The 12,954-nt window shown below is 40.1% G+C and overlaps 1 protein-coding gene across 9 annotated transcripts in view; it reads right to left on the bottom strand.

Moving 5' to 3' along the window:
* SENP5 (SUMO specific peptidase 5) overlaps positions 1-12,954 on the bottom strand; it is a 64,232-nt gene that overhangs the window by 34,274 nt on the left and 17,004 nt on the right. For all 9 annotated transcript variants that reach the window (XR_001823297.1, XM_017522834.2, XM_017522875.2 and 6 more), the window contains exon 2: positions 7,943-9,486. Coding sequence is in view for 8 of the 9 variants with exons in the window: in XM_017522834.2 (XP_017378323.1) it covers positions 7,943-9,455 (1,513 nt within the window). In the remaining variant the exon portion in view is untranslated. The remainder of the gene's footprint in view (positions 1-7,942; positions 9,487-12,954) is intronic.

Here is a 12,954-nt window from a genome sequence, read left to right as displayed (position 1 = left end):
AAAAAAAAAAAAAAAAAATTAATTAAAAAAATTAAAAAGAAACAATTTTTTTAAAAAAGAACTTAAAAGTACCCATCATGTTAAACCAAGGGCACTGGACAGTTTTCGTTTGATATGACTGACCCGGGTCACATTCCACTCTGAATGTGGAGTGAGGTTCACTGTGTTATGCACATAGGAAATGCAACCACATGGTTCTCCAACAAAATATAATACATATAATACATACTTCAGTGAGGGCCCATCAACAATAAGGAAGGTATAAAGTATCTAAAAACAAACATAAGGGCAGGCACAGTGGCTCATGCTTATAATCTCAGCACTTTGGGAGGCTGAGGCGGGTAGATCACAAGGTCAGGAGTTCAAGACCAGCCAGGCCAACACAGTGAAACCCCATCTCTACGAAAAATACAAAAATTAGCTGGGCATTGTGGTGGGCACCTAAGGCAGGAGAATCACTTGAACCCGGAAGGCAGAGGGCAGAGGTTGCAGTGAGCCCAGACAGCACCTCTGTACTCTAGCCTGGGCAATAGAGCAAGACTCTGTCTCAAAAAGAAAAAAACAAAAAAACAAAAAAAGAACAAACATAAGGAATGTGAAAAACTTAAGTGAAAAGCTGCAAAATACTAAGGGACAGGAAAACTCATTATTACAATAAAAGCAGTTTTCCCTAAATTAATCTATAAATATAATGCAACACCAAGTAAAAACCATACTTTTAAAAAAGATTACAAAACAAATCCAAAATTTACCTTGGGACAAAAATGTGAGAAATTCCTAGAAATTTTTGAAAAGAATTAAAGGAGAGAGGTGAATAAGAAGTGACTAGTCCCGTCAAATTATAAAACTAACTATACCAATTAAGGCAGAATAGAGCCAGCATGGAATAGAGATCAAATCCAAAAAGAGACCCAATGGCAGGCTGCATTTCTGAACCACAGGGAAAAGAACAAATTATTCAATAAACAGTATTAGAACTAGCAACTAATCTTCACATGTACCCCAAAACCTAAAATGCAATAATTAAAAAAAAAAAAAAAAAAGGAAAAGAACTAGCAACTAATTTCATTGGTTACCAGACCCATGTAAATAAATTTTAAAAATTTATTTACAGCTGGAATTCATTTTGGTGTCAAGAATGAGGTAAGGATCTATCTTAACTTTTTTCCAAAGCACTAAATTAAAAATAACACATTAATAGTCTAGAAAAATAAAGAGTTGGACATTTTTATAAATGTTTACTTTATATGTGGAAACAAGCTTTTAAGTGGTTCTTATTTTTTCTAACATATGACCATAAATATTTTTAAATAAATGGCAGTCAGCCCATAATTCCTTCTGGACTTTCAAGACTTTGAACATGTATTTCTTAAACACACTATACTAAACTTTTTTTTTGAAGATGGAGTCTCACTCTGTCGCCCAGGCTGGAGTGCAGTAGCGTGACCTCAACTCACTGCAACCTCTGCCTCATAGGTACAAGCAATTCTCCTGTCTCAGCCTCCCGAGTAGCTGGGACTACAGGCGCATGGCACTACGCCCGGCTAATTTTTGTATTTTTAGTAGAGAAGGGGTTCCACCATATTGGTCAGGCTGGTCTCGAACTCCTGACCTCAGGTGATCCACCCACCTCAGCCTCCCAAAGTGCTGGGGTCACAGGTATGCGCCACTGCGCCCAGCCTAAACTTACTCTTCTTAAAGCTCCTTTTTTCCATTTAATACATAAGGGACAGTTTTTTTTCCCCTGAAAATACACATACTGTAATCAATTCCCTACTGATGGCCATTTATTTTTACCTCTAAATAATGTGACAATTAAAACTCTTGATCTATCCTTGTTGTTTCCCTAGGACTCACTTGCTACTAAGTCAAATTTCGGGGTCAAAGGACATGCATATCTCAATTTTTAAATTTTCATCAGACTTTTACTATAGACACACACATACATCCAAGATTTAAATGTATGTAGAGTCAATCTGGTATATTTTCATTGCTTCTGAGCTTCCTAACATGGGTAAAAATGTCATCAATGTAAGATTATAAAAATGGTCTCCTGCTCAAACAACTGAATAGCAAGGACATAATTTAAAAATCAGGCAAAGGACCTGAATGTGGAGAAAAGGGAATCCTGTACACTGTTGGTGGGACTGTGAAATAGCACAGCCATGAAGAATAACAGTATACAAGTTCCTCAAAAAATTAAAAATGGAACGACCATATGATCCAACAATTCCATTTCTGGGCATATTTCAAAGACAATGAAATCAGTGTGTTGAAGAGGTACCTGTACCCCAATACTCACTGCAGCACTATTCACAATAGCCAACACATGGCATCAACCTCAATGCCCATGAGTGGATGAATGGAGAAAGAAAATGTAGTATATATACACAATGGAATACAATTCAGCCTTAAAAAATCCTGTCATTTGCAACGACATGGATGAATCTGAAGCACAATATCTGAAATATGCCAGACACAAAGAAATATACTGCATGATCTCACTTATATGTGGGATCTAAAGTCAAACTCACAGACGTAGAGAATAAAAGGTGGTTACCAGGGGCTAGGGGTAGAGCAGAGAACTGGAAGATATTGGTCAAGGGTTATAAAGGTTCAGTTAGACGGAAAGCAGCAGCCCTAGAGATCTATTGTACAGTCTGGCAACTATAGTTAACGTGCCATGTCTTGAAAATACATAAGAATAGATTTTAAATGTTCTTACAACAAGAAAGTAAGCGTGTGAGTGATGGATATGTTGATTAGATTGATTCACTTCACAATGTAAACATATATCAAAACATCACATTGTACCCCATAAATATAATTTTGTCAATTAAAAATAATCTTTAGGTCAGGTACCTTGGCTCATGCCTGTTATCCCAGCACTTTGGGAGGCGAAGGCGGGTGGATCACTTGAGGTCAGGAGTTTGAGACCAGACTAGCCAACATGGTAAAACCCCGTCTCTACTAAAAATACAAAAAATTAGCCAGGCATGGTGGTGCACATTGATGGTCCTGGCTACTCAGGAGGCTGAGGCATGAGAATCACCTGAACCTGGGAGGTGGAGGTTGCAGTGAGCCAAGATCACACCCCTGCACTCTAGCCTGGGAGACTGAGTGAGACTCTGTCACAAACAAAGAAACCAAAAACTTAAAAAGAATGATTACTTGTATTTGTTTTTTTTCCTCCTTTTTTTAAGAGACAAGGTCTTGCTGTCACCCAGGCTAGAGTCCAGCAGAGCTATCATAGCTCACTGCAGCCTCAAACTCCTGGCCTCAAGCAGTCCTCCCACCTCATCCCCGAGTAGCTGGGACTACAGGTGTGCACCACCACATCTAGATAACTTTATTTTCTGTAGCAACAGAGTCTCACTGAGTCTATATATATGCTTCTATGTATTTATATTGCTATGTTGCCCAGGCTGGTCTCAAACTCCTACCTGTAAGTAATCCTTCTGCCCCAGCCTCCTGAAGTGCTAAGATTACAAATGTGAGCCACCATGGCCAGCCTGTATTTGTTTCTTTTTAACAGCTTTATTGAGATGTGATTTACACAATTCACTGGTTTTTAATATATTCAGATTGTGTTAATTATCACTACTACCTAATTCCAGAACATCTCCATTACCCCACAAAGAAACTCTATACCCATTAACAGTCGCCTCTCATTCCCCTTCTTCACAGCTCCGGACAACCATTCATCTACTTTATATCTCTATGTATGTGCCTTTTCTGGACCTTTCAAATGAATGAAATCACATATTACAAGGTCTTTTGTGTCTGGCTTTTCACTTAGCATGTTTCCAAGGTGCATCCACATTTAAGTATATATCAGTATTTATTCTTTTTATAGAATAATATTCCATTGTGTAGATATACCAAATTTTATTTATCCATTCATCAGTTGTTGAACATTTAGGTTGTTTTCACTTTTTGGCTATTATAATGTTGTTATAAGCTTTTTTGTATACATTTTTGTGTATTTGGTTCTAGTTAGCCAAACTTTTAATCCATCTGGAATGTTTTGTGGCACAGGAATCTATCCCTTTTCCCTCCAAAAGTAATTGTCCAAGTTATTTCTCTTAATCCTTAATGTGCTATAATTTTACTACACAAAATTTAGTGTGAGTTTGTGTATGTATTTGTGTGTGTTTTAATCCCGATTGGCACTTATAAAGCCTTTCAACTTTAGACTCAGATCTTTCTTTTCAGTTCTAGAAAACACTTCTAATTTCTTCAGTTTCCCTTCCATTATCTCCTGGCATACCCAAGATATGGAGGTTACAACTTTAAAGTGAAGCAAGAAGTTATAAGAACTTGCCAAGTAATCTCAGTACAGAGTCCTACATTTTCATACATTACCTCAAATCTTTTTCAGTTGTCTTGCCTAACTGTAACTCAGTATTAATTTTTGCAGCAACTCACTACTGTCATTACAAAGCATTCCACTGGTTTTCAAGGCAGGAGTTTTCTTTATATTTCATCAGTTTATGTAATACTGAATAAAATAATGAAACTGCAATAAGTCAATTACCTGTAAGTATAATTGACTCTTAAACATATAAATCAACTGAAAGGAGTACAATGTGCAGTCATATTAAAGACAAGCCAGCATTCAGCACATCATAGAACTCAATAGTGGCTAATGTTGTAGAAGTCAGTTAAAAGAGCATCTACTGTACTCACTGCCCCATTAACCATTATTGAGGTTTAGTTCTGTTATTTGTTGAATTTGTCTATTTCATTGTATTGGCTTTTCTCAGATGATATTGATAGACTGTGAGCTCATCTCTACTTAGGTAACTTGCTGAGAACGGAGGGCAAAGAGTTATGATGGGCAGTAGCTGCCGCTCTGCCTTGAAGTATTTTCAGTAGGAATAAGGACCTTAAGAACCCCAGCAGCTGTTCTGAAAATGGATGTTCCTCACTCTTGCCAAGTGTTACAAGGTGGACGTGTGTGGAAGAGTATCCTGTCTCTTGTTCTAAGAATTTTGGCTCGACAACAGATTTGTTCTTTGTTGATATGCGGCACAGGCAGGGAGAAATTCCCCAACTACTTAGTCTTTACCATGGGTGTCCCCGTTCCTCTCCACTTCCACCATCTCCAGAAATATGGGCACTCAGTGTCACACCACTTCCCTGCACTAATCTTCCTTCTGCCCCTCTGGACCTTCCCTCTACTTTCTGCCCAGTGGGAGCCAATTCTGAGTTTCCAATCTACCAAAACTCTCTCTTCCTTGTTTGTGAGTATGAAGACACATGTGTTTTTAATATATTTTTCATAATTTCTATGGATTTGGTAGGAGGAAGAAGAGATTCCATACGCTTATCTCGTTGTCTTAAACCTAGAACTGCTATTGGTTTCTGATTGATATTCTTTTGTAAGTGAAGGAAGCCTCCTTTATTACTAGTTTTCTAAGAGATTTAAACATAACGAGAAACAATTTTACTAACAGGCTTTTCAGCACTTGCTAACATTATTTTTTTTCCTTTAGTCTATTAAAATAATGAATTATATTATCACTAAATGTGAATTCTGTAAGAATTCCTACTTCCTCAGGTCATGCTACCTGTTTTACTATGTGCATATTCAACTTATCAATTGTATTTGGAACTGTTACATCTATAAGGGTTAATTGGCATTTGTGGGTAAATGCTAATTTTTTTTAGGTTTACTTATCATGGACCTGCTAACCTCAGTAGGAAAATCTGTCTTTATTCTAGAACAGAAGAGGATAGACGAAAAAAAAATTTTTTTTTTTTAATTTGCTAAGACTCTGTACTTTGTGCCTTTTTGTGAGAAAGAATTTCTTATACTTAGTAGCTGGAAAAATAAAGTGCTTAGAAGTGTTTAAACTACCAAGAAATAACCCACCTAACTAGCGCCCAAAAGCTATTTGTAATAATTTCATGTATCTGTCCTGATATGTCCTATACAAATGCATATGCACACATATATACACATATTCATATATGTACCTTTTAAGAAAAAATGGTTTCATACCATTTTACAACTTGCTGTTTTCTTTCTTTTTTTTTTTGAGATGGAGTCTTGCTCTGTCACCTAGGCTGGAGTACAGTAGTGCAATCTAGGCTCACTGCAACCTCCACCTCCCAGGTTCAAGTGATTCTCCCTGCTTCAGCCTCCCAAGTAGTTGAGATTACAGGCGCGCACCACCAAGCCTGGCTAATTTTTGTATTTTTAGTAGAGATGGGATTTCACCATGTTGACCAGCCTGGTCTTGAACTCCTGACCTCAGGTGAGCCACCCGTCTTGGCCTCCCAAAGTGCTGGGATTATAGGCGTGAGCCACCACGCTCAGCCTGTTTTCACTTTACACAGACATCTTTCAGTATCAAAATACAGATCTATATTCTTTTTTTTTTTTGAAACAGAGTCTCACTCTGTTGCCCAGGCTGGAGTGCAGCGGCACGACCTTGGCTCACTACAACCTTTGCCGCCTGGGTTCAAGTCATTCTCCTGCCTCAGCCTCCCAAACAGCTGGGATTCCAGGTACATACCACTGCATCTGGCTAATTTTTGTAGTTTTAGTAAAGATGGGGTTTCACCATGTTGGCCAGGCGGGTCTTGAACTCCTGACCTCATGATCCACCCACCTTGGCCTCCCAAAGTGCTGGGATTACAGGCATAAGCCACCATGCCCAGACTAGATCTATATTCTTAAACAGCTGCATAGCAAACTGTTGCCTGATTATGCCGTAATTTATACTATCATATTGTCTTCCAAAAAAATATTTATACCTATTTACTTTATGGGACAGTTTTCACAAGAGAAGGCTTTTTAAAAAGCATGACTAAGAACTAGAACCACAAATTTAAAGATAGATAAGTTTTAGACAGGGCATGGTGGCTCACGCCTGTAATGCTAACACTGTGGGAGGCCAAAGTGGGAGGACTGCCTGAGCTCAGGAGTTTAAGACCAGCCTGGGCAACACAGTGAAACCCTGTCTCTACTAAAATACAAAATATTAGTTGGGTGTGGTGGTGTCTGCCTGTGGTGCCAGCTACTCGGGAGGTTGTGGAAGAATTTCTTGAACCCAGGAAGTGGAGGTTGCAGTGAGCCCAGATCCCACCACGGCACTCCAGCCTGGGCGACAGTGCAAGACTCCGTCTCCAAAAAAAAAAAAAAGTTTCGCTATATAAGAACTGAAATTTTCTATTAAGCAAAAATACCAAATGACTTTGGGGTACTGAAAGCTTTTGCCTTTTTTGAGGGACCATTCTTATGACATTTATAATTAGCAATTAATATAACAATTTTATGACTAGAATGACACTGAAGGTCATGTATTTCGTTCATTGCTATGTCCCTGGGAAACAGCACAGTGCCTAGTACATAGGAGCGTCTCCTATATTTCAAAAAAAAGTAGCCACGCATGGTGGCTCATACCTGTAATCCTAGCACTTTGGGAGGCTGAGACAGGTGGATCACGTGAGGTCAGGAGTTCAAGACCAGCCTGACCAACATGATGAAACCACATCTTTACTAAAATTATAAAAATCGGCCGTGTGGTGGCATGCACCTGTAGTCCCAGCTACACAGGAGGCTGAGGCAGGAGAATCCTTGAACCAGGAGGCGGAGGTTGCAGTGAGCTGAGATCCCACCACTAAACTTCAGCCTGGGTGACAGGGCGAGACTCTTTTTCAAAAAAAAAAAAAAAAAAAAAAAAAAAGAAATAATTTCGTCACACTATTAGCTTATGAAAAAAATGGAATCAATGCAAGTGTCTATGAGGATTAAAGATTAAATTATGGAACATCTACATAATGCAGCAATATAAAAGGCTTCAAGAAGACTATCTGCTTTAAAGAAAAATCCATGTGTGGGAGAAAAAAATAGAACTCTTATTGTAAGCAAGGATAATGGACAGCAGGTGTGAGCTTGGAGTTTGGCAGAGAATAAAGGAAAAGTGCATACCAGAAAGACAGACTGACAGCTGTTCATCATCCACCGGAGAGGCTTTTTGACTATTCTTCCCACCTCCTACTTGATTTTCTAGTTTGAGTCCACTGCACATCAGGGGAGCCTCCAGTGGACTTTTACAGTAAGGGTGGTCCAGCAACTCAGAACTAAGAATGTTCTGCTTGAGAGATCCATCCTCCTCCATCTGGTATGAGTTCTCCTTTTGAACAGCCTTTTGGGACACAGGCCCATCTACACTACTCACAGGTGTATCTGTTCCAGACACTGACAGTTTTACTCTGTCATCACTGACAGAACTTGTCCGATTTTCCTGACCCAGAGTCATAATATCTCTTTTGGTTTCTGAAATGAACATGGTACTAGAATGATGTTCTGGTAAGGGGATGTCATGAATCAGCTCTGTACACTCCCACTTAGGAGAAGAACAGGGTGACTGGTCCCAGGCGTGTGTGGCACTGCCATTCTGTTGGTCAGGGAATGCTTCGTCTAAACTAAGCTCCTTGCCCAAGAAAGGGCTTCCTTTAGTGTGGCCATCAGGCACATGAGAGTTTGTCCCCTTCACCACAGCATTGCTGTCCATATCTGGAAAGTACGGTTGATGCCGACAAGAAGGGTCTTTAGGTTCTGGGGAAGGAAATGGGCTGCAACTGCCACCCTCAATGTTCTCCCTAAGAGTCTCTTGGTGGTCCCCAGTGACCTTCTGCACCCAGCTTCGCTGGGCTTTTCTTAGCTTGCAAACTTTACTTTTGGTTCTGAAGTGCTGGGATCTGAGAATCCTGTACCGAAATCTAATCATGGATAATTTTTCATACATCATAAGAGGAGATAATTTTATTCTTCTATGTTGGTTAAGTTGGAACTTTTTTGGAATCAAGGGTCCCCCATTCCTGTGGCGCTCCGGCCCTTGGCAGCAGCCATAACAAAAGCACTTTCTCTTATGGTTGCTCAAAGTGACCACAATCGTGCCACTCTCACCTGGACTTTGGCTCTCTCCATTGAACTTCATGGGAAGGTCAGAAGCTTGTGGTTCTGTCCTAGGTCTGTGACCATTGGCCTGACCTAAAGCACTATTTGATGGAAAGTCAGCAACTGCCTTCAAGAGATTTTTCTCTCTGCAGTATTTATGGTCAGAATTCTTTGCTGATGACAGCAACTTCTCTGCTTGGAGTCTCAGGAGAGTTCTTGAAGAGGAAATGAAGTGTTTAGTGTCCTTTCTTTTCACTTTAGAGGACAAAGTACTAACATTTTGAGTAGCCACACTGAACTTGGTCTTAGCACAAAGGGGTTCATCCTTGATCCACGTTTTCTGGATTTGAAGGGCTTTCTTTCTACACTGGAAATGTCTCAAGTGTCTATTCCAAGTAATTGGCCTTCCCAGCTTAGCTTTCAGAATGCACAAGTGTTGGTGGAAATAAAACTTCTTAAAGCCTCCAAACCCAGTATTCCATTTCTCAGAAAAGGCTAAGTGGATTCCTTTCCTCCATAGAATTTTCCTCTGTTTTTTCATTTTTCTGATGCATAATGAGATCTGGATGCATCTGTAAAGAAGAGAAGGAGGTTATATTTCTATCTAAAAATAAGGTGATGAAGAGATATTCACAGTAATTAAGGTAGAAAATTGNAAAAAAAAAAAAAAAAAAAAGAGTACATATACTTCAATTTAGACTATTAGACACAATGAAATCTTACCTGACCAAGGTTTTCATCACAATGAAAACTGGAGAGGAGGGAGGACATGAGTACTCGAAAAAGAAGCCATTTATTGTACATCTGCCTCTGAGAAAAATACTTAAAGAATCATTTCCGGCCAGGCGCAGTGGCTCACACCTATAATCCCAGCACTCTGGGTAGCCGATATGGGAGGACTGCTTGAGCCCTGTAATCCTCACACCTGTAATCCCAGCTACTGGGGAGGCTGAGGCAGGACAATTGCTTGAATCCAGGGGGCGGAGGTTGCATTGAGCCGAGATCGCACCACTGCATTCCAGCCTGAGCAACAAGAACAAAACTCCACCTCAAAAAAAAAAAAAAAAAATCTGATTTCTGTAACCTCAGTGCAATTTGGAGAAGGAACTGAGGTAAACATGTGTTCAGCCCTCCATTCTTTTCCCCAGAGAAAACTTATATACAGAAGAATAATGCAGCTTTTCTTAATAAATTGTTAGCAAGCTGAAATTAGAATACTGGCTTCCGATTTATAGGCTATTGTTTCTTCCACTCCACCTGCAGTGACTAGTGCCTTTCTTTCTAGACTAAAGAGCCTTCACTAATATTAGATCTCATTAAATATTGAAGGGAAATCACTGTTTGGTTTTGACTGTCATTCATTTCCATCTGCTGTCTCTAGAGTATGTTCCTGCAGTATATGTGTGTATGCTTGTGTTGGTTCTTTTTTCTTATATTCACTTGAGATCCAGAACCATCACTGGGTAAGAGCATTTGATAGAGTCCTGTCCTTGCATGGCTACTCAGAGAGTCTTTGACTGGTAACAGAGGATGCTTGCCTCCCTCTTGAGATGTTGACACCACATGTATTTATTGAATATCTACTGGCGCATGACTATACAGAGAAAAAGTACCTTCTCTTTCTTTTAAAAATTTGCTGTACGAAACAAATTATTCTGCTATAAGCAAATTATAAATAAGTCAATATGGAATCAGTCTTAAGTAGTATTTGGTCTCCTCTCCCTTCCCCCTCCTTCATTTTACAAATGAGAACACAGGATTGGGTGTGGTGGCTGTTGCCTGTTATCCCAGCAATTTGATAGGCTGAGGCAGGTGGATCACCTGAGGTCAGGAGTTCGAAACCAGCCTGGTCAACTTGGTGAAACCCTGTCTCTACTAAAAATACAAAACAAATTAGCCAAGCGTGATGACAGGTGCCTGTAATCTCAGCTACTCGGGAGGCTGAGGCAGAATTGCTTGAACCTGGGAGGCAGAGGTTGCAGTCAGCCAAGATTGCACCACTGCATTCCAGCCTGGGAGACAAGAGTCAAACTCTGAAAAAAAAAAAAAAAAAGAAGAAGAAGAGGAAGAAGAAGAAACTATAGGACCTCAGAAAGCAGAAAAGCTCAGAAGTGGAGGCAATATATACCTATGAAAGTCCGGAGTATGCATGGTACTGAAAAGGAAGGGCTGGCTCAAAGTCTGAATAAGAAGCAGTGAAACTTCTAGATACCATCTCCTACCCAGGCAGGTAATGAAAATTTCACTTTCTGGGGAAGATGACCCAGGATAGTCAGGTATATCATGTACCGCTGACACAGGAGCACACTAGGAAGATAAATACAAGCCCTTCCCCACTCAGCTTCCATAAGACTGGCAAGAAGCTCTATACCACCAAGAAGGCAACCAGTCCCTGGAGGAAATAGATCATTCAAAGAGAAAAAACCAACAGATAGTGATATTTGGGGATATCTCAACAAAACAAGCCTGAACAATTAATTGATATTTGTTGATATTTGCGGATATCTCAACAAAACAGGCCTAAACTTTAGGCTATAGGGTAGCCTAAAGTTTAAGAAGCAATTTGACTCCAGATCCCTACTTAACTCTACCATGGCAGGTAAGTGACCCTCCCCTACCCAAGATTGGAAGTTTATCCTTCAAAAAGAGTAAAATGGAAAGTCTGCAGACAGAGAAACTCCAGGTACAGTTTGAAGATGGAATTATATACTGACACGAGGCCCCAAGCACTCTTTGTCACTCATCTCCCAGAATGCTAGCAGTCTGTCTTATCCATACAAACAGACTGGAAAATTCTTCTCTGGAGAATATAACTAGTCCACACACACACACACACACACACACACACACACACAAAAAAAAAAAAAAAAAAAAAAAAAAACCCATAAAGATACAGATATTCCCCCACAAAATGGCTCAACATAGCCCAAAGTTGACATGTCCCACCACGTGTTAAGAGTTTCCAAGCAGTTTCTTAGTGGTCATTCTTAAAAACTAGACAGGCATGGTGGTTCATGCATATAATCCCGATACTTTGGGAGGCCAAGGTGGGCAGATCAGTTGAGGTCAGGAGTTCGAGACCAGCCTGGCCAACAAGGGAAAACCCCATCTCTACTAAAAATACAAAAATTAGCTGGGCATGGTGGTGCACGCCTGTAATCTCAGCTACTTGGGAGGCTGAGGCACAGGAATGGCTTGATCCTGGGAGGCAAAGGTTGTGATGAGCTGAGATCACACCACTGCACTCTAGCCCGGGCAACAGAGTGAGATTCAGTCTCAAAAAAAATAAAATAAAAAATAAAGGATGACCAAAAATCTCCAGACCTCTAGGGATAAAAAGCAGACCAAAACAAACAGATAAAAGCAAAAAAAAAAAAAAAATAGGTTAGTCAACTTTTATAAACTAACAGGGAAGGGGAAGAAAGGGAGTTAGTGCTTAATGGGTATAGAATTTCATTTTGGGAAGATGAGAAGGTTCTGGAGATGAATGGTGGTGATGGTTGCACAACAATGCCAATGTACTTAATGCCAATGAACTGTGCACATAAAAAAGGCTAAAACAGTAAATTTTATGTTACATATATTTTACCACAATTAAAAAAGGTGGGGGTGAGTGCAGTGGCTCATGCCTGTAATCCCAGCACTTTGGGAGGCCAAGGCAGATGGATCGCTTGAGGTCAGGAGTTTGAGACCATCGGGGTCAACAGGATGAAAACCCGACTCTACTAAAAATACAAAAAAAATGGCTGGGCAAGGTGGCTCATGCCTGTAATCCCAGCACTTTGGGAGGCTGAGGTGGGCAGATCACCTGAAGTCGGAAGTTCAAGATCAGCCTGACCAACATGGAGAAACCTCATTTCTACTAAAAATACAAAATTAGCTGGGCGTGATGGCACATTCCTGTAATCCCTGCTACTCAGGAGGCTGAGGCAGGAGAATCGCTTGAACTCAGTAGGTAGAGGTTGTGGTGGGCTGAGATCGCACCATTGCACTCCAGCCTGAGCAAGAAGAGCAAAACTGTTGCCAAAAAAAAAAAAAAA

This window comes from Cebus imitator, unplaced genomic scaffold (genome assembly GCF_001604975.1).
Source record: "Cebus imitator isolate Cc_AM_T3 unplaced genomic scaffold, Cebus_imitator-1.0 Scaffold0, whole genome shotgun sequence".
Classification (NCBI taxonomy): Eukaryota; Metazoa; Chordata; class Mammalia; order Primates; family Cebidae; genus Cebus; species Cebus imitator.
The sequence above is the reverse complement of the archived record's forward strand: the minus strand, read 5'-3'. Positions and strand labels throughout refer to the sequence as shown.